This window comes from Siniperca chuatsi, linkage group LG23, assembly GCF_020085105.1.
Source record: "Siniperca chuatsi isolate FFG_IHB_CAS linkage group LG23, ASM2008510v1, whole genome shotgun sequence".
NCBI classification, from domain to species: Eukaryota; Metazoa; Chordata; class Actinopteri; order Centrarchiformes; family Sinipercidae; genus Siniperca; species Siniperca chuatsi.
In genome coordinates, this window is record NC_058064.1 from 754,723 (window position 1) to 779,047 (window position 24,325).

The 24,325-nt window shown below is 43.5% G+C and overlaps 3 protein-coding genes across 12 annotated transcripts in view; 1 reads left to right on the top strand and 2 right to left on the bottom strand.

Annotated features, from left to right (window-relative positions):
- The window catches only part of LOC122871549 (coiled-coil domain-containing protein 136-like), a 30,528-nt gene extending 22,965 nt beyond the window's left edge, over nucleotides 1–7,563 (bottom strand). For 3 of the 6 annotated variants that reach the window (XM_044186785.1, XM_044186784.1, XM_044186781.1), the window contains exons 1-2: nucleotides 7,425–7,560; nucleotides 362–537 (exon numbers count right to left, since the gene is read on the bottom strand). The gene's annotated coding sequence lies outside the window, so the exon portion shown is untranslated. Of the gene's footprint in view, nucleotides 1–119; nucleotides 327–361; nucleotides 538–7,424 lie in introns of those variants that run through there. The other 3 variants (XM_044186786.1, XM_044186782.1, XM_044186783.1) reach the window with 3 other exon arrangements.
- LOC122871550 (protein SCO2 homolog, mitochondrial) lies at nucleotides 7,000–11,669 on the top strand. Of its 2 annotated transcripts, none has more exons than XM_044186788.1 (2): nucleotides 7,000–7,156; nucleotides 8,550–11,669. In XM_044186788.1, exon 2 carries the CDS (start codon nucleotides 8,569–8,571, stop codon nucleotides 9,427–9,429), a length of 861 nt encoding a protein of 286 aa, XP_044042723.1. In that variant the 5' UTR covers nucleotides 7,000–7,156; nucleotides 8,550–8,568; the 3' UTR covers nucleotides 9,430–11,669. The 2 variants fall into 2 exon arrangements, with proteins under 2 accessions (XP_044042723.1, XP_044042722.1); XM_044186787.1 differs by lacking the exon at nucleotides 7,000–7,156 and adding an exon at nucleotides 7,551–7,687.
- Nucleotides 10,433–24,212, bottom strand: ncaph2 (non-SMC condensin II complex, subunit H2). Of its 4 annotated transcripts, none has more exons than XM_044186774.1 (20): nucleotides 24,025–24,212; nucleotides 21,274–21,391; nucleotides 21,061–21,162; nucleotides 20,916–20,977; nucleotides 20,749–20,824; nucleotides 20,132–20,188; nucleotides 19,759–19,838; nucleotides 19,073–19,236; nucleotides 17,733–17,890; nucleotides 17,288–17,371; nucleotides 16,883–16,946; nucleotides 16,706–16,807; nucleotides 16,555–16,599; nucleotides 15,524–15,594; nucleotides 14,756–14,870; nucleotides 14,102–14,194; nucleotides 13,495–13,544; nucleotides 12,876–12,977; nucleotides 12,582–12,731; nucleotides 10,433–11,104 (listed from the first exon to the last, which is right to left on the bottom strand). In XM_044186774.1, exons 1-20 carry the CDS (start codon nucleotides 24,210–24,212, stop codon nucleotides 10,976–10,978), a joined length of 2,010 nt encoding a protein of 669 aa, XP_044042709.1. In that variant the 3' UTR covers nucleotides 10,433–10,975. The 4 variants fall into 4 exon arrangements, with proteins under 4 accessions (XP_044042709.1, XP_044042710.1, XP_044042712.1 ...); XM_044186775.1 differs by lacking the exon at nucleotides 24,025–24,212 and adding an exon at nucleotides 22,665–22,810 and having other exon boundaries at nucleotides 21,274–21,446; XM_044186777.1 differs by lacking the exon at nucleotides 24,025–24,212 and adding an exon at nucleotides 22,665–22,805.
- Between the last annotated feature and the right edge of the window lie 113 nt (nucleotides 24,213–24,325).

Here is a 24,325-nt window from a genome sequence, read left to right on the forward strand (position 1 = left end):
TTCATGTTTGATTTTGTATTAATAATCAGATGACTGTAGCGCAGCAGAAAGCCTCCGAGCTGGTGCAGTACAAGTAGAAAGCAACGTAACGCGGAAATACTCGAGTCAAGTACAAGTACCTCAGATCTGTACTGAAGTACAGGACTTGAGTAAATGTACGTGGTTCCGGCTGATACCGGTCTGCAGAGTCCGGCTCCGTCTCTGCTTTCTCTAACATCTGTCTTCCCTCCGATGACCTTCCTCTGTGCTCGTCCTCTCACGCAGAATCGCCTCGTTCGTCGTCTTGCTTTTCGCTGCAGATATCTGACACGATAAATCCTCAGCGCAACATGCAGCAAACGCACACAGAATACATGAATACCTGATGCTGAGGTGCAGACGGGGCCGCTCGGTTTGCTGCAGCTCTCTGTGTCGTCTCTTTGTGGTTTCAGTGCTAACTGCAGACCTCTCCTCCTCCTCCTCCTCCTCCTCTTCCTGTTGTCCTATATTTCCTCCTCAGCATCAGCTCCTCTCAGCGTGATGCGGAGAGCGACGTCACTGCGTGTTACAGACACAGAGGCCATGACACGAATACACGATGAGATCGATGAGCCGTTTCCTGACACGAGCACAGGTGTGTAAGTCCCACACTGCCGTCAATACAGCCGCCAGCGATCCTCCTCACTGACGAGGAACCCGGGGATTGGTTTCTCCATTGATCCATCTGTTTCAGTGCAGCTTCATCAAACAGACAACAGCTCTGAGGACACACGCTGCATTCATGTGCAAACAAACGTGCTTCAAGTTCATTTAAATAAATACATAAATACATAAACTCACATCTAACAGAATCAGAAACACTTTATTGATCCTGAAGGGAAACTCTTTGTTACAGCAGCTCGTCTTTACGTCAGCGCACACAGGAGGAAGTACTAGCAAACAATATGATACACTATAAAAACAGGTCAGAAAATACATTAAGTACCAGGTGGGTATAAGTATAAGATAAAATCTTGTGAAGTACCAAGTGTGTTTACCGGTTGATGATGATAATACGGTATAATAATATAAGTAATAAGTAGTATTGCAGCAGTAATGGAGGTATGAATAATAAATAGGAAAAAAAACTAAATATTGCACATGAGTATTACACGGATATCGCAGTTATTCAAGTATGGCAGAGATGTTAATGATCAGTGTCCAGTTTAGTGACTTCAGGTCATACAATGACTATAAATACTCTTCATAATACAGAAACGTGCGTATGATTTTAGTCTGAACGAGTCTTTGTGGACGTTCAGCTCCATGTCGCTGAATCACAGAGGAAAGCTCACAGATGTTGCTGTTTGTGAAACACGAAGAGTATGAGATTAACAACAAAACATAAAGAGTTAATGTTACATTTAAACGGAGTTATTGGAAATTCAGCCCTGCATGTCTGAAACTAAAACTTGATTATAAAACGAACGCAGACCTGGTTCTGGCTAAACGTGCATTTATCAGCCAGTCTTGAAATGGTCTTATTACAGGCAAAGTCTAAAAATCGATTTCTCTCGATTTGATCTGAAATGCTCATTTTAATAAGGCGATAAGACCCGACTGTTGCCATGGCAGCAGTGACAACACTCGTCACATGACACCTTCAGCGTGGCCTCGCTCCCAAAAGCTAGCTAAATGTGAGAAATACTCGGCTGCACATAAACACAACGCTGACCTGGCTGAATTTAGATAAAGTGTACGTGATGCTAGCTAACGCTAATGTTTAACGCTTAAAGGATTTTCTTCCAAAGCGGCCTTCAGAACAAATAACGCTGAAAACACTCGAAGGTCGAGCATCAGCTCATGCAACGAGCTAATGTTTAAAGCTGACTGGCAGCTGGGTTTTACTTCCCTTGCTGCTTGTTACGGTACTGTTAGCGTTAGCTTAGCAACAAAACCCTTGGGTGGACTGCTGACTAGCTTGTTAGCTGACAACATACATGTAAATCAGATAGGAAGCTAGGCTAGCAGTTTCCCCCTGCTTCCAGTCTTTGTGCTAAGCTAACGCATTTTATTTTCTACTCTATTATGGATTGTCTGTTTTATTTTGTGTATTTTTGTGTTGTTTTGTTTTTTAAACTCTGGCTAATGAATTTCCTTCTTTGGATAATAAAGTTAGATTTGATCTGGATGCACAGAGAGAGGATTTAACTGCATTTTGGATTCAACAATCTTTGACTGGAGTATTGGTTTGTATTACTGATGAAGACACATCTCAGTGCACTGGAACTCTGTGCTCTGTGATCGGCCTCCAGCAGGTATAATCTCAGGTGTGCTTTAACACCAGGTAACACACACACACACACTGCAGGACTCGGCGGTTCACAAACCCCCGCTGGTAAAAATGTAAATGCAGCAAACTCCCAACACCTCTCTCACTTCTGAGCGGTTGCTAGGCAACACGAATCCAGGCTGGATGACATTAAAGGCCACACGATGAGAGGGAGCAGACCGCAGAGGGCTGCCTTTAACTGCGAGCGGACCGTCAGATGATTCGTTTTAGAAATGTGGGACAGGCTGCTTAAAGGGCTGGTCATACCTCCGAACAGCCACAAGGGGGCAGAGAAGCGAACTGCGAGCGAGCGAGCGAGTTACTACGTAAAGAAATGAATTAACGACTCAGTTTTCTGGTTGTGTGATTCAGGATTTTTAGGGATGTTAATGTCAGTCTGTCCACCGTCAGTTCAGACTGAAACACTGATGAGACGTGCTTCATCGTTCATGCTCCCCTCAGGATGAACTGTAATAACTCTGCTGATCCTCTGACTTTCCATCTAGCGCCACCATCAGGTCGACATGTTAACGTGTCCGACACTTTGGTTTCTGACCGAACACCTGCAGAGCTGCTGACGCTCCCATCGGCCTCAGCTGCGCTCTGTTTACTGCTAATGTTAGCATGCTAACAAGCTAAGCTAAGATGGGGAACATTATAGCTGCTACACATTAGCATGTTAGCATTGTCATTCAGTATGTTTACATACACTTATGTAACCTGGTGGAAACAAACATATTTAGACTTGTAGAGGTTTGAGCTGGACTTCGGACCAGGTTTCTCCGTCACACGACCGTTAAGAAGTCGCAGGAGAAGCCGACTAACCCGGTAACGTCAGGACTGTACATGTAAACGCACCGATTGTTAGCATGCTGATGTTAGCGTTTAGCCCAAAGTACAGCCTCACAGAGCTGCTAGCATGGCTGGTTAAAAGAACTATGTTCTCAAATTAAAGACCATGCATCGACTCTCTAAATTACTGTCAGGTTACTGCAACAGCAGGAACTGAAGTTCCAGGCTGCTGTTTCCACTCCGGCCAGTTAGTGAGCAACACCCAGAGTTTTAGCATCGAGCCGTCTACAAACGCTGAACTCACTTAAAGTTTTTAAACGTGCTGCGTTCCCACGTTGGATAGTGTTTCAGTGCTGTCAGAGAGCTGCAGTGCCAAATCAACTGATTGTTGTCAGACAATTTCATCTTCACGAGCCAGCTTTGATTTTGAAAGAGATCCATGAATTTGTTAAACAAAGTCGTCTTATCTTTGACAAAACATGCTAAAATATCAACAACATTGTTGAACCTTGTGATCCCATGATTTATGCAAACTCATTACGTAACTCCAGGGCACAAATCACTATTTTGTACTTTGGAATTAGGTTTTATTGAACTGTGTGGACGTAAACTCAGCCAGCGCGTTACAGGGTTTAAACAAGACTTTATAAAACAATTAAAAACATCTACCTTTATTTAAACCGGTACTGAAACAAGAAGTCGACTAATTCAACAGATAATTGACAACTCGAGTCATTTATCAAACAACATCCTGAGTTTGCAGTTTCTCTCAGTCTCACATTTTCTGTTTCTCTGTTTTTTGTCTCTTTGGGTTTTGGATATTTTTCAGTTTTCTGACATTTTAAGAGCCAAACCACTGATTAATCTGTTCTGTCTTGGTGTAAAAATGGACGTGCAGGTGTCCACCGCTAACAGACACTAAGAGGTAGGACGTCTGAAGCAGAGCTGTGGTGTGCGTCTCCGTGCAGCACTGCAGAGTCAGTTATATAAGCGCTTCAAACGGGCCAACAGGGACGACTGCAACACTTGAAGAGGCTGAAACACTTCACGCTCTTCTTCAGGCATTACGTAAGGACACGAGTGCGAACGGATACTGCAGGTCTCGCTGTGACGCAGATCCTCTGAGGGTTAAACACGCACGACGTCGGTGCCGAAACATGTCTATCAGGCGTTAAAAGATACTTAAATACGGTTAAAAATCACAGCTGAACGTAGAACAAGATATGATACATAACACTGCGATAACACCGAGAAATACGATGATACATAAGATACGTTACATAAGATACAACATGATAAACAATAAGGTAAGATATGATAATATAAGTTAAGATACAATAAGTATAAGTAACAAGTCTGATAAGATATTACACGATAATATACAGATACGTATGTATCGTACCTTACTTGTTAGATATAACATATTAAGATAATACATGTAACATACAATACATAACATGGGATAATAACATACAATAGCAATATGCTAACGATAAGATAGCGTACAATAAGATACGATAACATAAAATGACGTAAGATAAATAGATATAATATGATTCGATACTATGATAAAGTAATATTATACAACACCATAAGATATATTATGTTAATATAATACGATGCAATACTGTGTGATAAGATATAAGATGTGATTTAATACGATCAGGTAAGATACTAAATATATTTGGTAAGCACTATCTTATTATTACTTTGCAGTGCGATATGACCTGGTTTCCCACAGAGCTCATTAATAAAATATGGAGAGAAGCAAACTGATCGGAGAGGCCGAGAGAGTTTAAATCAACGCTGGGAGACCGAGCAGAGAATAATCACTGCTGTCCCCCAGCGAGCGCAGAGGGGAACAAAGGGCCGTCACCGCGGGGGCCGGCGGCCGGCGCAGCTCACAGGGTCAGAGGTTTGACCTCTGACAGCTCGACCAGCTGTAAAATTAGAGTGAACAGATGATTAGAAAGCTTTATTAAAAAGGTTTTATGGCTGATTCTTCTCATGACCAAACCTATACAGATCTGAACGATTTGTTTTTATAATAATAATCATCATCATCTCTGATTAATCTGTCGTTTTCATAATCAGAATCATGTCCATGGGTTTTATTAACTGCAGTTAAATAAAATATTCTAATATTTATGTCTTCTTGCTCTAACTAACACAGCCTCGAAACTTTTTTCTTTCACTTCCAGATAATAAAAAAGAAAAAATAATTAAATATACTTTTTACTTTCCTTTTGAACTGACGTGCAAAACTTTCTTTGTAGGAAAACTGGTCCAGTTGTTAGACTGTGTGTTGCTGATATTTAAATTTATTTAGAAAGCAATACACAGAAACCTTATCTTTATTAAAAGTTCTACGGTTTGTATTTTTGGAAAATGACATAAAACAAAAGGTGTGAAACAAAGTTAATGATATTTAGCTACAGTCCGAGTACTGACACCAGCTCACTGTTTGTGTTTCCGCTCAGATGCTGAACATCAGCATGATGAATTAAAACACTCTTTTCACCCAACTATGTATATATTAGTATATTTTATTGATAACACAATTTGTAAAGTGTGTGTAACTTGTATTCAATAAAGTGAGAAAAACAACTCCCATGTTGCTGAAACGCGTAAGGTCAGCACACTGCATCCCAGGTGTGTGTAAGGCATGGTGTGACGTCACCCCGGTTTCCATCCAGGGGGTCAGTGTGGACATACAGGACTACAAGTACCTGGGAGTACACTTAGATAACAAACTGGACTGGACCAAGAACACTGAGGCTGTTTACAGGAAGGGCCAGAGCCGCCTCTGTTTCCTGAGGAGGCTGAGGTCCTTCAACATCTGCCGGACGATGCTGAAGATGTTTTATGAGTCTGTGGCGGCCAGTGCTGTCCTGTATGCTGTTGCATGCTGGGGCAGCAGGCTGAGGGCAGCAGGCTGAGGGCAGCAGGCTGAGGGCAGCAGGCTGAGGGCAGCAGGCTGAGGGCAGCAGGCTGAGGGTAGCGGACGCCAACAGACTCAACAAACTGATCCATAAGGCCGGTGACATTGTGGGGGTGGAGCTGGACTCTCTGGCGGTGGCGTCAGAGAGGAGGATGCTGGGTAAACTACACGCCATCTTGGACAGCGTCTCCCACCCGCTCCATGACGTGCCGGTCAAACAAAGGAGCGCCTTCAGCGGAAGACTCATCCCCCCACAATGCACCACAGAGCGCCACAGGAAGTCATTCCTGCCTGTGGCCATCAGACTCTTTAACTCCTCCCTCTAAGTGTCAGTCTGTATGACCCGAAGTCACTAAACTGGACATTAATTAATTAATTAATTAATAATTGTGCAATATTCTGTGTACTACTCCCGTGCAATATTATGTTTCCCTTGTTAGTTTTTCTTATTTATTGTTACTGATACTATATACCTCAATTACTCTCGACAGTACATGCACCCCCGCTTATTACTATTATTTATTACATAATTAGTTACATTGTATTTTATACTGTACTTTCATCATCAACCAGTAAACCCACTTGGTACTCGACACTTAGTTTATCTTATACTTATACCGACAGGATACTTAATTTATTTCTGACCTGTTTTATAGTGTTTATAGTGCATCATATCGTTTGCTAGTACTTCCTCCTGTGTGCACTGACGTAAAGGCGAGCTGCTGTAACAAAGAGTTTCCCTTCAGGGATCAATAAAGTGTTTCTGATTCTGATATCTACCTGCGTGGTACTGCATGTCACTACTTATTAAAGGCGCCATCTTGTGGAAAGTTTCAGCCATACAGCTCCATTCAAGATAATAATGCACGAATCTGCTGATATTAACCGACGATTTAACTCAAATTCTGTAACTGCCCGTTTGTGTGAATTATTACTATTATTATATTATCTTATTTTTAGTGGCTAATGAACAACGAAATAAAAACGTTGATATTTTTCAGTATTGTTCCCTGTTTTCCTTTCAGTCGAATCAGCTAACGTGAACTCGCAGCGGTTTTAGGTAAAAGCAGTTCATGCGTTTCACAACCGCCTCAGTTTGACTCCGACAGCTAGCTACATGTCCGGCCGCTAAAGTAAGTCATTCTTCTGTCTGAACCGTACGCGTCTGTTTGCTAAGAAAGCTAACCCGTCAGCGTGCTATGCTAGTCAGTTAAGGTGACTGTACATTAGCTTATATGCCAAAGCTGGGTTGGTTAACATTTAGTTAGCTGTTAGCTGTAAACTACGTCTCCGGAATACGCATCACGGTCCTGTGCGGCTAGCCGAGTGAAGCAGTCCTTTTTTGATAATCGGTGTTAATAAACGTAACTTATCGTATAAATAATACGAATATAAATCTACCTGAGGGCAGGTGAACTTCCCAGCAACACTTCAGGAGGATTCATGTCGATGTCAGGCGGGTGTAAAGTAACAAGAACACGACTTATTTCCATTAGGCGCAGGTGAATTTCATTAAATTCATTACAGTGTAAAATCCAAGATGGCGCAGAATAATTCCGCCTGCTGCTCAGCGCTGCTGCTGGTGGCGGGAGGATGTACTGCAGCAGCGCGGTGCTAACACGGTTACTGCTACATGCTACTCATAATAACGTCACATTTCAGAGGTAAATATTGTACTTTTTACGGCACTACATCAAACTAAAACCTCTGCGCATAAAGCGGTTAATATGATCCTGACTTATTGCTGCTTACACATTAATGCATCAGTAATAAAACAATATAAATAACACTAACAGTGGAGGTCACTGTGTCAGCTCTACCTCAGACAATTCAGTATTTTGTAACAAGGCATCAGTTCAGTAACTGAGAATGTATTTCTAAATGAAACAGTTTTACCCAGTGGGGGACAGGTACTTGTACTTTACTCGAGTATTTCCGTGTGATGCAACTGGATACCTTCAGAATCAGAAATACTTTATTGATCGAAGGGAAACTCTTTTGTTACAGCAGCTCGCCTTTACGTCAGTGCACACAGGAACAGAAGCACTAGCAAAAAAAATATAATACACTATAATACAGGTCAGATAAATGAAGTACCAAGTGGGTTTACTGGTTGATGATAATAATAATACCATATAAAAAGGTAATACTTTACATTACGGAGGGAAATGTTGTACTTCTCACTGCAGCTGACCGCCGCACGTTAGTTACTCTGCAAATAAAAAGGTTGAACACACAAAATATATGATCGCTGTATAAAATACGATGCGTTATTATTGATTGAGTGTTCGGTAGTAATGAGTAGTTGGAACGTGCTCTACCTCGACCAGCTACGACACACAATCAGTCCTGACAAATCAATAATCTATATAACCATAAAACACTGACCGGGTCCATTCTGCATCCTGAGAACTTTTACTTTTGACACTTTAAGTACTTTTTTCTGAAATACGTTTACTTGTATTTCTGCACTGGTTTCTGAATACTGCCCTCGGGGCGTCGTGCTGTCTTGTGTTTGTGCTGCAGGACGACGTTTGGAGGGAAGATGTTGGCGTTGAGGTGCATTGCGGGTCATCTGCGTGGTGGAGGAAGACTGCTGAGAGGTCTTCCTCGCTCCGTCAGTCCTCCCGTCCAGCAGACGTTTGTCTCCTCGCTGACCTCAGAGAGTCAGCAGGTCAGACTTCTTCATCCTCGCAGTCTTCCTCAGCCGACTCAGAGGTGTTTCCTGTCTCAGGGGCAGAAGTCGTCCGCGTCTTCTGCTAAACTGAAGCTGAGGACTCGCCTGGCGGTGGCTCTGCTGTTCGGCGGCGGCCTGCTGGCCGTGTGGTGGTTCGTTTACTCGGAGAAGCAGCAGAAGGTGCGGCAGCAGCGGGTGGAGCAGCTGCAGCAGGTGGCTCTGGGTCAGGGCAACTTCAGCCTCCTGGACCACAGGGGGCAGCGCAGGACCAAGAAGGACTTCCTGGGCAGCTGGGTGCTGCTGTACTTCGGCTTCACGCACTGTCCCGACATCTGTCCCGACGAACTGGACAAGCTGAGCGCCGTGGTGTCGGCTCTGGACCGGGACGCCTCGCTGCCGCCCGTCCAGCCCGTCTTCATCACCGTGGACCCGGACAGGGACGACGTGCCGGCGCTGGCCCGCTACGTCAAAGACTTCCACCCTCGTCTGATCGGACTGACGGGAACGTCAGAGGAGGTGAAACACGCGGGGCGGGACTACAGAGTGTACGCCAGCCCCGGACCCAAAGACGAGGACGGAGACTACATCGTGGATCACACCATCCTGATCTACCTGGTCAGTCCTGACGGGCTGTTTCTGGATTATTACAACCGGATGAAGAACCAGGAGCAGATCGCAGAGAGCGTCAGGAACCACATCAAACACTACGTCAGACTTGGAGGGACCTGAACGCAACACAGAAACTAGAAACTGAGTACTAAAGTCTCAGGTTCCTCTCCGGCCCCCCTTCAGCTTATAAACACGCCGTTGAAAGCAGCCGCAGCGGTTCTCTCCTTACTGAGCCGCTCAGCAAACGCTCATCTTTCTAACTGTGATTCTCTGTAGTGAAGCTCAACTGTGAATAACGCGTGTGAACACAACATCAAATATATTTTCACATGTTGGATGTTAAAGATGAAACGACTGGTTGATTAATCAGCAGAAAACTATTATGATAATCGATTAATCGTTTTAATGTTTCAGGTTCCAAACGTCTCTCTCAGTAAACTGAGTCTCTTTGGGCATTTTAACTATTTTGACATTTTATGAATAATTCAGTTTAATCAATAATGTAAATAATATCAGGGCAATGTTCAACAAACCAAATCTGAGGAAGTTAATAGCATTTAGTTTCATTCGGCCTGTTGAACTGTGCGTTTCATCTCCGACCTGCTTGGTTCTGTTAGTTTCTGCACATAAATTATTAGTGAGTCGGATTAGGTAAATCACGAGGACAAATAACGATTTGTGGATACAAATTATTAATCAAAGAGAATGAATTATTAGTTTGTGCACACTGTTGTTTTTCCTCCAATGACAGGAAGTGTGTGAATGGCCCGAATGTGACAGAAATGTCAGTAAATGGCAGAAATTAAGAACAACCCAAACGTGTTGACCTGCTGTACATGACGCCGTGACGCCCGGGGATTTGGTCTTTGATAGTGAAGGGACGATGGGAGGAAAGACGGTTTCTCTCGGCTCAGGAGACACTTTGGAACGGAAATTAAATCCGGACACTTGTTTGGTCGATCCCAGTTAAACTGCAGAGTCTCGCTGTGTCGACGTCTCGCCGATGCCTCAACCGATCGATTCAGTCGAGTTCATTCAGAAGAACAACATGACGAGTGAAAGTCTCCTGCTGCGTTTTGGTTTAAGCGCCAAATAAAAGCGTGTGTGTGTGTGTGTGTGTGTGTGTGTGTGTGTGTGTGTGTGTTTGCATCAGTGTGTGTTCAGTCCAGTTGCTGTTATTGTCCTGACGTGTAATGTGGTGCTAAAGCAACAGGGGGGATCAACACACACACGTTTGGTTTGGGATCGAGCGTCGGCTGTTCTGGGAAACGCAGCTCTGCTTTCTGTCCTTCTGATTGTCTCCGGCTGAGACGTTGAAGCTTCAGACTTCCTGAAAACAGCTGAACAAACTGAAAATCAACCACCAGTTTTTTCTTCATGAGCAACAAATTCAACATGGACCGTTTTATTACAAATGTTTAAGAAATCGTTGGGGGACAAAACACTTCAGCATAATCTCCATCGTCATTTTTATCATCCGACATCCGTTACAGACAGACATGATTCAGTTATTGGCTGAATCAAAGGAAGCGAGTTCAGATACACGTAGACAGCGAAACAAAACGTCCTTAGAAAGACTAAAAATGTCTTTAGCGGAAACAAACTGAACAAACTGTCGTTTATAAACTCCGGTCTCTGACGAGCTCACGAGTCTGAACTCACAGTTTCAGGTTGAAGCCGCCAGAGTTTTGAATCTGTCCGTCGCTCTGTGAGTGCTGAGCAGCGTCAGTCCCATCGAGTCCACGCTGTCCTCCAGACCCTCGAGACTGTCCACCTCCACTGTGTAGTCGTTCGCCTGAGAGACGACACACACACACACACACACACACACACACACACACCTCAGTTTAAATTTCATTTGTTCCCACGAGTCTCTAACTTTCTTCTGAGTTGTGTACTTTGTTTTCATGTGCACAACTTTTTTTGTCAACAAAAATACATTTAAGGAATTAAAGAAAATATAAAAAAACACGTCAATCACAAAAATCGACAAAACTGAGAAGACTTTATTCTGAACTGGTGAAGATGTGATTGTCAGTATCACATGACCTTCACCTGCGGGAGCTGCAGGAATGATCTCCGACACGGAGCAGAAGTCCTGAAAGTGCTCAGAGAAATGTTTAAACATCTGCAGCTTCATCACACCTGGGCAGGCTGCTGAGGAAGATCACGCGACGGGATCAAGAGCTGGCCGTCGCCACCGTTTCATTCATTTATTTATGATATAATGTTGTATCTGCATGTTTACTACAAAGAGCTCTTCGTAAACTTGTGCTTCACCGTCTCGTCTCTGACTGATGTTTAATTCCAGAGGCTTTTTAGGAGAATATTAACTGCAAATAAAGATATTACCCGAAAAACGAAGTTGTCAGTGCCTTTTTCAGCCCTGAGTAGTGTCTGCAGGTATTCCCTTCAGGTTTCATATAGCCCAGACTTCTTCTTTTCCTCTCGGCTGTTCCCTTTCAGGGGTCGCCACAGCGAATCACGCGCCTCCATCTAACCCTGTCCTCTGCGTCCTCTTCACTCACACCAGTTAGCTTCATGTCCTCTCTCACTACATCCATAAACCTCCTCTCTGGTCTTCCTCTAGACCTCCTGCCTGGCAGCTCCAACCTCAGCATCCTTCTACCAATATATTCACAGTCTCTCCTCTGAACACGTCCAAACCACCTCGATCTGGCCTCTCTGACTTTATCTCCGAAACATCTAACATGAGCTGTCCCTCTGATGTCCTCGTTCCTGATCCTGTCCGTCCTCGTCCCTCCCAAAGAGAACCTCAGCATCTGAAGCTCTGCTGCCTCCAGCTCTGCCTCTTGTCTTTCCTTCAGCGCCGCTGTCTCTAAGCTGTACTCATATAGCCCAGACAACCTTCACCAATATGATAGGGCAGCCTGTTTACAGCCTGAGAGGCCAAACCCAGGGCACAACAGTCCACTTCTACTGCTCGTTGTTTATTGTGTGTTTTAAAACTGATCTTATATGATGCAAGGCGCCATTAAATAAAACGTATTATTTATTAATATCACATTAATATACACTGTAGAATGAAAGCTTCTCCTCGTTTCAGTGAATTCGGTGTATTTTTGATTTGAACTTTCAACAGTTAGAGCAACACGAGGACAGGAAGTGGCCTTCGTGGAGGTGAGACAGTCTTCGTAAGAAGAACATAAAATGATATTAAAGCCTACATGTTCAAGAAGCTTTTTATAAATGTAAGTTTCATCATGTTTTGTGCTGAATCTGGTTTGTGAAGATTTCAGTGTGTTATTCACCAGCTGCAGCGACGCCAGCAGGTATTTGCAGGCTTCAAAGTTATCCAAACCGGCGACGATGGAGGAGAAAGGCCGCCGGTGGCCGACGCCGCGCAGCGCTCCGACTATCCTGTCGCCGTAATCGTGGATGTCAAACACGGCGCGCTCCTCCTGAAGAACACCACAAACAGGAAGTGACACAAAAAACACACGTCAGACTCTGAGCACAAGTTCACAGCTGGAACTTCTCCGAGACGATGGCGACCGTCTCTCCGCCGCCGTCAGCGTGAGCGGCTGGTTTCCGGTGCGTTTTACCTGCAGCACCAGTTCGGGTCGGATCTTGTCCTCCCAGTCTTTGACTCGTCGAGACAGAGCCGTTTCCTGAGTGTAACCCCGACTGTTCACCACCAGCTGCTCCTGAACGAGTCGCACAGACACAGCACACGTTGGCAAATATTTATTCAGACATTTTGAATTATTATCGTCAAATTAAGTAACTCAAAGAGTTGCTTTCACCACCGGCTGCTGCTGGAGACAAAGACTTTATATATTCAAATCGTTTTAAATTATTTATTAACATTTCTAATTGATAGATTTATTGCTGCAGCAGCTTGGCTGGTTATAACGTTGATACAACAAGAGTTTCGTGTTAAAACAGAACAATAATAATGAGAAAAATACATCATTAAAACATGAAAAATCTCGTATTTCATGAAAAGTATCTTGTTAAAGCAGGAAAAGTCTCATAATAACAATTATTTTGTCGTGTAGCATCAATACACTGACGTTATTAATGAGTTCCTCTTTTTGTCAGACTGGAGAATTCAAAGAATTGTTTTGCAGTTATTTACATGATCATGTGACCATCCAGGCAGCCATCTTGTATTCATCAGTTTCATTAATAAATGAAAGAGTGGACGTATTGATCACTTACTACACGCAGCTTCACCAGGTCTTCATAGCTCAGTTCATCTCTCTGAGCTTCTGTAAACACAAAAACATGAAGTTTATCGCAAACAATCGGCTTCTTCCGAATCTAATCAAAGCTCTGCAGTCCTGATCACAGCCGATCACCTGCCTCCATTTTAAAACTCGCCTGCACGAGACAATCAGTTTGTTCTGCAGCTGCGTCGCCGCCGCACATCGTGCGAGGAAATACCAGAGGCCAAAGTCACAAACTTAGCCGCCATTTTCTGATTATCTTAAGTTTTCTAAATTATGTTAATGGTGCTTTTTTTAAATAATTCAGTCTGTTGTGACACCAAAGCTTGTGTCTTCGTCCAGCGTGACCCGTTCACTACACGGCCTCTCAGTGCGATGTGGTTTTCTTTCCGTTTTATTCAGTTCGGTTACCATGTTTTTGTTAAACAACACTTCGTATACTTGTTGCTAATCTCCGATGCATTTCTGTACAGTATCGGCGTATATACGTGTGTGTGTGTGTATTGCTATATATGCATTTTATATTAAACGGCTTTATTTTGAGTCGTAACTTGAACCTGGAACTACTTAAAACACACAGGACTGCAGGTGTGTTTTACCTGGTGATATGAAGTCTGCTCCTCCAACGAACTCAGCTGGAGCGTCGTCAGGAAACGCTTCGTGTTCGTTGTCCGAGGTGTCGTCATCTCCACCTTTTAAAAGATTATTTTAAACTTTAAAATCACCGGAACAAATAAACTGAGCAGCTGCTCAGAAGTTTATATTCAAATTATCAGCAACTGAGCTTCAGATACACTTCCTGTTCCCTCGTCTCGTTCCCCCACTTCACCCACGACCTTTCCTTTCATGATATCTTAAGGGTGAAATCAAATAAAAATGCTTCTAACCAGATTATACATATGGGTAATGTATAATCTAAAGTGAATGTGGTGAAAAGAGTTGAAGTGTCAGTGAAAGTTTGTGCACTGAAAGGAGTTGAAGTGAAACTTGCTTTTAGGCCCTCCCCTCTAACCAGGGAGCTACACATCAGTATCAGTTGAAGTGAATGTGCTGAAAAGAGTTCAAGTGTTTAATGAAATGTAAGCACTGAAAGGAGTTCAAGTGTCAGCTGAAGTTAGGTCCTGAAAAGGATTACTGTCAGTTCAAGTGTAAAAACTGAAAACAGATGTAATTCGAAGCGTTAGCAGTAAAAGGAGTTGAAGTGAGTTTTACAAAGAGCTTAACAATAGAAGCAAGAATACTAATGTTTTTACCCAGCAGGTCGGGGTGTCTGAATCTGTCCATAGGCTCCTCCCCCTGCTCATGGGGCCCCGCCTCCTCCGGCTGCAGGAAGGTCCGCCTCAGTTCCTCATCAGAGACAACCACACCCTGAGTGACATCACAATACATCAACAGCATCATACACACTCGTACAGTATTTACCTGAAGTCAACAGAGTTGTTCCTGAGCACAGAACCTCAGGACTCTCCTGGATGATGTCACCATCACATCAGTTTATAATTCAAACTGACCAACAGTCTGAATTATTCACACTTTGTTTCTGAGAAATCAAAACGCTTCGTTGTTGCAGTTGAGAACAAAAGACGCCGCCATAGTTGGTTAATTCCTAAATTGACCGAGAATTTACAAGCGGATTGATTTAAGCTGCAGATTGTAAAATCAGTTTTCTCAACAGTGAAATCTTTAGCTTCAGCCGTTAGCGGAGCACATGTAACAGAATGTGAAGCTCTGTGATTGGCTGTTTGCTGGTGAAATGCACCCTGGGAGTCGTAGTTGACTTCTCTCCTTCAGTTTTAATGTCCACAGGCTTCTTGATATTTTCTAACACAGCTGTTCATCTTTTGTTCTGATGATTCAACAGGAGAGTTTCACGTCCGTCACCAACACTGAACACGAGAAACACGAAACAGACTTTTACTGCAGGAACCAGAGGCGTCTAAAATAACTCCTCCCACTTCGCAACCCTATAAAACACACACACACACACACACACACACACACACACACACACACACACACACCGCTTTCCTGTAGATCCTCTTTCGAGTCTTCAGTTTGTCTTTCATTGTGCTCAAATAAATGTAGTTCAGGTCTGAAATAAAAAGAAGTCACAGTTATTTTTTCCCACACACAAAAAAAAACAAACACACAATACAAATTAAATATGATTTCAGTTAAACCTTTTTTTTTGTTAAATATATATATAAAATCAGACGCAGTCTTCAAGTTAATTTTCCTCTTATGTCACTTTATAATCTATTACAGTTTTAACTTGCCTGGTATTTGTGGTTCTTCAGATGAATCACAAACACAAATCTATTTTTTATTTCCGTTTGTTTCCTCAAATATTTGATTAAAGAGCCCTAAAAGTCTCCAATATGTTTTGGCCTTTTTTCACATTTTTACACTTTTAATCTTGTGTTGTTTCATGTTTCATTTAATGTATTAATTCATGTTTTCTCTCTATAAATATTTTGTTTTCCATTTCTCCTGTGAAACCTTTTTTAACTGCATTTAGAAAACAGTTATACAAAATATTATCATTATTTTTGTTAAGGTTTAAAACAAGTTAAGCTAAGGAGAACGCCTCACTCCAACTCGCCGTCGTGTTTTTGCTGAATCCACGTACTTGTTGCTTGAGATATATCTATCTATCTATCTATCTATCTATTTTAGTATGCGTGTGTCCAAAAAGAAAACTTAAGATGCTCCTTCACAATGTGTACAAAAAATATTCATCACGGGCTCCAAAGGCTTAAAATATTATGTGCAAAGATGATTCAAGTACAACAAAAACGAACTCTGAAATCAGCGGGTAAAATGTTTCCACTAAGCTTCCTGTTAAACACTGACGTCATTTTACAAAACACGCGGCTCTGTTAGTGAGGTTTCCTCTGAATTTATATATTTAGGTATAATGTTTTTTATATGGTAAAACAAATAAACAGTCACAGTGCGGTCTTAACTCATGTTTGACATTTGTAGTCGCTGTGTGTTGGCTGTAAGGATCATGATTATTGGAAGTCAACAGTTTTGAGAGAAAGCGTGTTACCTGTAAACGTGGGTCCACTCTTTAACTTGTGCTCCGGAGGATCAACTGCAACAAAAAAATTAAACTATTTAGTTAATTCACAACAAAAACCATCATCATATCAAAACTGTTGAAACCCTCCAGCACAGAGAAAACACATTAAACTTCTCACAGGTTCCTCTGAACCAGCTCCTGAAGTCCTGAAGGGAAGCGGGTCGTTTTCTTTTCCTCTTTCCACCGTCGTCCAGACCGTCGGGAACCTTGTAGCATTTTCCTGAAGAGGAAACGACGAGTCAGCAAAAAGAACCACACGACACTCTAGGAAACACCTGAGAGTCCCGTAGTTCACCTGATTTAAACGGTTTATCCTCCCCGAGTACAGCGTACGGGTCGTGGAGCGTCCACACACTCACCTGAAACAAAACACTGAATGAACAACAGAGCAAAGCGATTCCTCCACCGTCACACTAGTTCCTATAACACTGATGTGTATTAGGGATTCTTTTAGGATTAATAATGTTTTTGAGGATGAAGTGATTTTAAATAGTCGTAATTCTGAGAAACGTCACAATATTTCAAGAACAGATAAAAAGGTTGATTATTTTAAGAATAACGTCACGATTTTTACGAGAGAGTCGCAATATCATGAGAATAAAGTCATTTTAGAAGAAAGAAAGTCGTAAAAAGTCATGACTGTAGGAGAAAAGCTTCTATAATGAGAACAGGGCTGTAATTTAAAGATGAGCGAACGTACAGCAGGTGTCGTCTCCTCCTTCCTCCTCAGATCGTCGTCTCCGACCTGCCGTCTCTCTCGGATCGTCCTGCCTTCGCTCGGAGGCTGACGCAGATCATAAAGACAAACCACAGTGAGGACCGACTACAGTTAAATGTGTTTGTGGTGATCGATTCTGTAAAAACAGCGCTGCGTCCACAGGCTACGGTCTGGTCATACCAGTCATTTCTCCAGTAGTGACACGTTTGGGAAAACTTTTCAACCAATCCCCCACTTTAAAAAAAGATCGTGCATCTCAACAGACGTCCTGGTTAAATAAATAAATAAATAACTTTCCAGCCACATTTGACAGCAAGAAATAAACCCGAAAAGCTAAAAGCCTCATTTTTGGAGGGAAAAATCTGTTTTATCCCACAGAAAGTAAAATGTCTTCCAACTGGACTGAAAAGAGAAGCAGCAGAGAGACCTGGTGTCTGTCCACGTGCTCCTCTGGTTCCTGGTCCAGCTCCATGTTGTTGTCGTCTATCGGGAGGAAGTCACCTGCAGCATCACCTCCAGTATCTTCAACATCAGCAGCATCTGGAGCCGCAACACCTGGAGCCGCAACATCTGGAGCCGCAACACCTGGACGAAGACAAAACATTTGAAAACGCCAGCCGACAGAAAACTGGAGAAACGTCGCAGAAATTAATAAATAATAATAAATTAAAAGAAGATGAACGTCTTGTCAAAAAACAGGACCTTCTGAGTTTTTCAGGTTTTTGATGCTTTTGTTTTTATACTCAGCTCCTCAGAAGAAATTATATTTAGTTTTAATAAATAGTTCTGATGATTTTACAAACTGTATCTCAAAAGATTTCAACTTTTCTTCTCGAGCTGTCAGGTTTCTTTCCCTCACAGGCCCCAGTACTCAGGTCATCCTGCTGGGTGTCACCTGGGTGTCACCTGGGTGCTGCTGTGTGTGTCACCTGGGTGCTGCTGCTCTGTGTGTCACCTGGGTGCTGCTGCTCTGTGTGTCACCTGGGTGCTGCTGCTCTGTGTGTTACCTGGGTGCTGCTGCTCTGTGTGTTACCTGGGTGCTGCTGCTCTGTGTGTTACCTGGGTGCTGCTGTGTGTGTTACCTGGGTGCTGCTGCTCTGTGTGTTACCTGGGTGCTGCTGTGTGTGTTACCTGGGTGCTGCTGTGTGTTACCTGGGTGTTGCTGTGTGTTACCTGGGTGCTGCTGTGTGTGTTACCTGGGTGCTGCTGTGTGTGTTACCTGGGTGCTGCTGTGTGTGTTACCTGGGTGCTGCTGTGTGTTACCTGGGTGCTGCTGTGTGTTACCTGGGTGCTGCTGCTGTGTTACCTGGGGGGTGCTGCTGTGTGTTACCTGGGGGGTGCTGCTGTGTGTTACCTGGGTGCTGCTGTGTGTGTTACCTGGGTGCTGCTGTGTGTTACCTGGGTGCTGCTGTGTGTGTTACCTGGGTGCTGCTGTGTGTGTTACCTGGGTGCTGCTGTGTGTGTTACCTGGGTGCTGCTGTGTGTGTTACCTGGGTGCTGCTGTGTGTTACCTGGGTGCTGCTGTGTGTGTTACCTGGGTGCTGCTGTGTGTGTTACCTGGGTGCTGCTGTGTCTTACCTGGGTGCTGCTGTGTGTTACCTGGGTGCTGCTGTGTGTGTTACCTGGGTGCTGCTGTGTGTGTTACCTGGGTGCTGCTGTGTGTGTTACCTGGGTGCTGCTGTGTGTTACCTGGGTGCTGCTGCTGTGTGTGTTACCTGGGTGCTGCTGCTGTGTGTGTTACCTGGGTGCTGCTGCTGTGTGTGTTACCTGGGTGCTGCTGTTGGTGCAGAGAGTCTGCAGGATGTTGATCATCGTTCAGCAGAAACCTGGAAGCAGCTGATCCGAGCGTGAGCAGGATCAGATCCTCGTCTCCCGGGATGAAAATGTTGATCCTGAAGTCCTTCTGACTGCACAAGAACTCACCTTTCAGACTGACACACACACACACACACACACACACACACACGATATGGATTTAGAAAATAAAAGACAAAAACTAATCAATAATATCTGAACAAAGCTGATCAAAGCCAGCACAACACTGAACCTCATTAAACTGCTTCGTCAGTCAGACTTCAGACATAAAATACAGTTTATCAGTGATGTTTCTAAACTTTTAGAGTCATAAAATTAAAATCTGCAGACATCTGCTGGACACACGGGGACGTGAACAGAGTTTAAACCGTTTTATAAAACGCTGATCGGTTCTCCATATCGCCGTCTGTATCCGTAAAGAAAACGTGATCGTGCACCTGGAAGTCCTGACTACAGACGGGACTCTTTATCAATAACACTGTAAGCATCGACAAAACAGGAATTCTGTTTCATTTATGCACCAAGAATATTCATCAAAATGTGTTCAGAATACAAACAAACATCCACGAGCAGCACGACACAAAGACCCAACAGCATCTGAAGTCCCACCTGGAGCTGAAGCGTTTGTTCAAACTCACCTGATCAGAGGGAGTTTGTGCTTCTCCGTGGTTTCAGGAGGAATCAGAGACTCAGGAGGAAGAGGAGCGACGCTCACAGTCTGAACACCAAACACAGATCACAGCCACGTCAGACTTCAGACAGACAGACGGGGTTCAGAGAGACAGGCGGGCGTTCGGGGAGACAGACAGACGGAGGTTCGGGGAGACAGACAGACGGGGGTTCGGGGGGACAGACAGACGGGGTTCGGGGGACAGACAGACGGGGGTTCGGGGGGACAGACAGACGGGGGTTCGGGGAGACAGACAGACGGGGGTTCAGAGAGACAGACAGACGGGGGTTCGGGGGGACAGACAGACGGGGGTTCGGGGGGGACAGACAGTATAAACTGACCTTGCTGGAGTCGGCCTTCTGTGAGCTCTCTGAGACATCGACGTCCAAAGGAGTGAACTGAAGGAGACGAACAGACGCTGTTAGGCTCAGTTTCTGATGCTGTTAGTGATTTCCTACATTACCCAGAATGCCTTTTGACAGCTGCACAGAAGAGGCGTGAATGTGCTGCATGAAACACATCAGTTATAAAATAATAGATTGTCAGAAAAACAAGAATTCTGGTGAGTTCTTACAAGACTGGAGATCAATAATAAAGCTTTTTCTTCATTTCTGGGTTCAGAAAAGTCTCGTAAGTCTTAATCCAACCGATATTAGTTTTCTATACACAACCCGTAACATTAATAAACATTTTTGATGAAGTTCCCTTTTGTTTTTTTAACAGTTTCACAGTGAAAATGAACGTCTCTCTGCTGGACTAAAGATGGCGACACTGTGGCAAAACACATTTGGCATTTCTCTCCTTCAGTCTCTGGTCATTTATCGGCCGTCTGGGACAGTAAACAGGAAGAGACACAGAAATATCTGCAACAAGGCAACAAGGCTTACAAACAGCTCAGTAAAGTACGTTCGGTTTGCAGCAAACAGGTTTGGATCAGCGTGCCGTTTCTGTTTCTTACCACTTCATCGGCGTCGCAGCTGCTCGCTGCTGCGTCCGCACCGTCCTCCTCCGACGCTGCGGCCTGTTTGTTACGTCTGTCGGGAACAAACATCACAACAACTACATCATCTCATCCCGTCTGTCAAAAAAAACAAACACTCACTCAGACCTGAAGGACCATCGTACTTCTTATTCCTGTCGTTGAGGTACTCCAGAGTTTGGTAAACCAGATTGTGCAGGAGCTCCACCTGAAACAGTCAGACGGAGACGTTTTTAAAAAAATCAAGTTTACAGATTACGTCGGCGTTATTTGTTCCGTCTCTTCGTGTACCTTCTTGCTGTAGATGCAGGCTGAGCCCTGGATCAGCAGCGCTGCTTCTGCAAAGTTCAGTCTGGTTTTCCCTCCATCAAACGTGATGCACATGTCATCCAGCTGCGCACACGAAGACGCACAGGAAAGGTTGTGACATTTTCAAATTTACCTGAAACTCTGTTCTTTTGTCTCACACAGTTGAGTTTCTGGCGTGACAGCTCGTGAGTTTACCTCTTCCAAATAGTCGTTTAACTCCGAAGCCACGTCGATCTCCCAGTTCTTGGTGAGCTCTCTAATCGGCTGCAGCAGGTGGGCGAACCTGCTCTCCGTGGACTCCATGACGGCCTCGCTGTGAATCCAGCAGCGGAGGAAAAGGACTCAGATCCTGTATTTAAGTCAAAGTCCTGCAGACGCAAAATGTACTTAAAGTACCAGAAGTAAAAGTCATTATGCAGAGCGGCCCCTGTGAAGGGTTACGTCTCTACATTCACTCCAGTGGCCACTTTATTAGGTACACCTGTACAATCTAATGCAATTCAATACAACCACCACCTTTACGAAGTTTATAATGTTCACTTTTTGTTGACATTATCAGAAAAGTGTAAATTAAATTTAATGATTTATTACTGAAGTCATGGTTAAAGGTGCTGTTGTACTGGACGACACTGTCGGGTCCGAATATTAGAAACAGCTGCAGTGCAACACCAGAACAGCTGTATTGGACTGCATTAGACTGTACATGTGGACACTGAGTGGATATTAGATTATTGCATTTCTATCATTTATACTTCCACTCCAATAAATACTGTATAGAAATAATGTTTGCTTTGTAACAAAATATTCAGTCAGCATGTAGCATTAAATTGCTGCTTATATTTGAATGATTAAAGTACTGCAGTATAAAGGGAAATACAAGTACAAACTGAGAGACAAAATTAATGTTAATCAATAAGTTGTCAATAACAATGTGTACCAGGTTTGCCGCTATTAGCACTCTTACAGCGTTAACTTAAGTCAGGTTGTTGGTGTTTACCTTCGAAGGTTAAGCCAAACTCCATTTAAAAATCTGACATATTTAGTTAACTAGCTAACGCCATGTTCGGTAAACATTAGCTACGTAAGACTTTGGCTAACTACCTATAGCTGAGGTTTAATTTGTCTAAAGGTCTAAATGTGTGGCACATGTGACTTTGTACCAATGACAATAACATTTTAAATCTCAGGTTGTTTCTCATGTTAGCACCGCGCACGGGTTAACGTTTACTTTACTGTTTCAACAACGACGGAAAATTGTGGAAAACATTAACAGCTGGACGCATTGAATCATGCACCGAATACAACAGAGCATCCCGTTGATTAGTTAAATATCCTAACTAGTCTTCTGTCAGGTGGAAGTTAACCGAGAACCGAAAGCAAGGACACAAATGACAGATTTTTTAAACTTAATTCGGCCGAATGCCCTCTCCATACAAACGGAAACAGAGCGACTGTCTGGGCTGGAATACGAAGAAACTTAAATTTAACATTCATATTTGCCGACTATTTAGAAAACTAGTACTTAATAATATTTAACGTATATTAACATGAAGTTGCTTTAAGAGAAAATCCACAAAAGAACTCACCGTGATGGTGGCACAGATCAGCGCTAACAGATCCGCTAACGAGATGTTTTATAGCAGTTAGCAAAACACTCAAACGACCCGCGCAACTTTCTTCTTCGCTGCTCAGATTCTTCTTCTTCTTCGCTTAATGTAATGTCGGCCTACAAACCAGCGTGAAAGGTGCACGCCGCCACCTACTGTACCGGAGCGTGGAACAGCACGATACTCTGTTTCCTGAGGACACCAGTGATGGAAGAAGTACTCAGATCTGATACAACAGTGTAGAAATTATGGTGTATTATTATAGATTATAAAAATCAATCATTATAATCCTATAATATAATATATATTATTCTAAAATGGGCCATTCTGCATGACGAGTACTTTAAGTAAGCTTATACTTTAGTACTTTTACTGAAGTACAGTTATGGATTGCTTAACCAAATCACTTCTTATAACTAATTTTTATGAATTATGTTTATGTCTTGCATGCTTGACTTCTTCTGCAGTGTGTTAGATCTGTAGCTGATGTCGGGGTCACTGGGTTCTGTCCGGCTGAGTGAAGCTTAAACGCAGGTGTTGATTTTCAGAGGAACCTGGACAGACAGATTACAATCCACGCTGCTGAGTAACATCAGGTGGTTTACTACACATGTAACAGTGAAGAGAAACTCTAGAGTCAGTATATGTGCTGTCGCTCCAGTAGGCCTAAAGAATGGAGAAAACTGCTACACTACACCAAATTCTATTCAAAATTCTGGCAATTTAAGGTTGCCTTATTTGTGTACAAATGTGCTTAAAATAAAATAGTGTTTTTTCTGTTTATTGCTGTCCACTCTTCAGTTCTGCATACAATAATGAACTATCCTTGTAATACTTTGACTGATAAAGGTGTGCTGTGTAATAACACGTGGACAGGAAATAACAACAGATTCAAAGGTCACCGTAATAACACAGATAATAACAATAAAACAGTGCCGTTACATTTTGTAGTTAATATGAATGCGCGTTCTCCCCACAGGTTTCTGCTGAGTTGAGCTTAAAAGCTGCTGATTTTTGAAAGAATCTGCTCCATTTAAATAAAAAGCAGCAGAAAATGTAGTTTATATTAATGGACATTGTGGAGACATTGTGTTGTGTGTGTGTGTGTGGGGGGGGGCTGTTTGTACTCTGTGACCCCGCGTGTCCACCAGAAAACTCAAAAGTTATGTAGCTGAAGTCTCAAAATGTCTCTGCACAGCCCGTGCACGTGCATCCAACCTGTAATTACATATCGCGTACAGCACCTGAAGGCAGAGTGTGTGTGTGTGTGTGTGTGTGTGTGTGTGTGTGTGTGTGTGTGTGTGAGTGTGTGTGTGTGTGCGCGCGCGCGTCGGTCCACCTTAAATGGCTCCCCGCTGCACCACGTGACCCCGTTCCTGGAAAGTTCCTGGAAACGCTTCTTTTGTGTTTATGGTGATGTCGGTTATTAGGCAGCTCCGCGGACGCGGTCTGTCCCCAGCACAGCGACGGACGCACGGGCCGTGTTCGGGACGCGCGCGGTGCCTCTGTAGCTCTCCGGGAATACATCGGGGCTTTCTCGTTTGGCGCCCTTACCTTACCGGACCGTTACAGCTCTGACTGACAGATTTGACGTTTGAGAGCTTCTTTTTCCGCGGCCGGACCTCCGCCTGCCTCCGCGC

Bases quoted from the DNA above. Each gene is read 5' to 3' on its own strand.
- ncaph2 (XM_044186774.1), bottom strand. From the start codon at position 24,212: ATGTATTCCCGGAGAGCTACAGAGGCACCGCGCGCGTCCCGAACACGG. The intron at 16,600-16,705 runs GTGAGAAGTTTA...TTTTTGTTGCAG, and splicing joins GAGCTGGTTCAGAGGAACCT to TTGATCCTCCGGAGCACAAG. The intron at 13,545-14,101 runs GTAAAACACACC...TTGTGTTTACAG, and splicing joins AGCAGACTTCATATCACCAG to AAGCTCAGAGAGATGAACTG.
- LOC122871550 (XM_044186787.1), top strand. From the start codon at position 7,617: ATGTACTGCAGCAGCGCGGTGCTAACACGGTTACTGCTACATGCTACT. The intron at 7,688-8,549 runs GTAAATATTGTA...TTTGTGCTGCAG, and splicing joins AATAACGTCACATTTCAGAG to GACGACGTTTGGAGGGAAGA.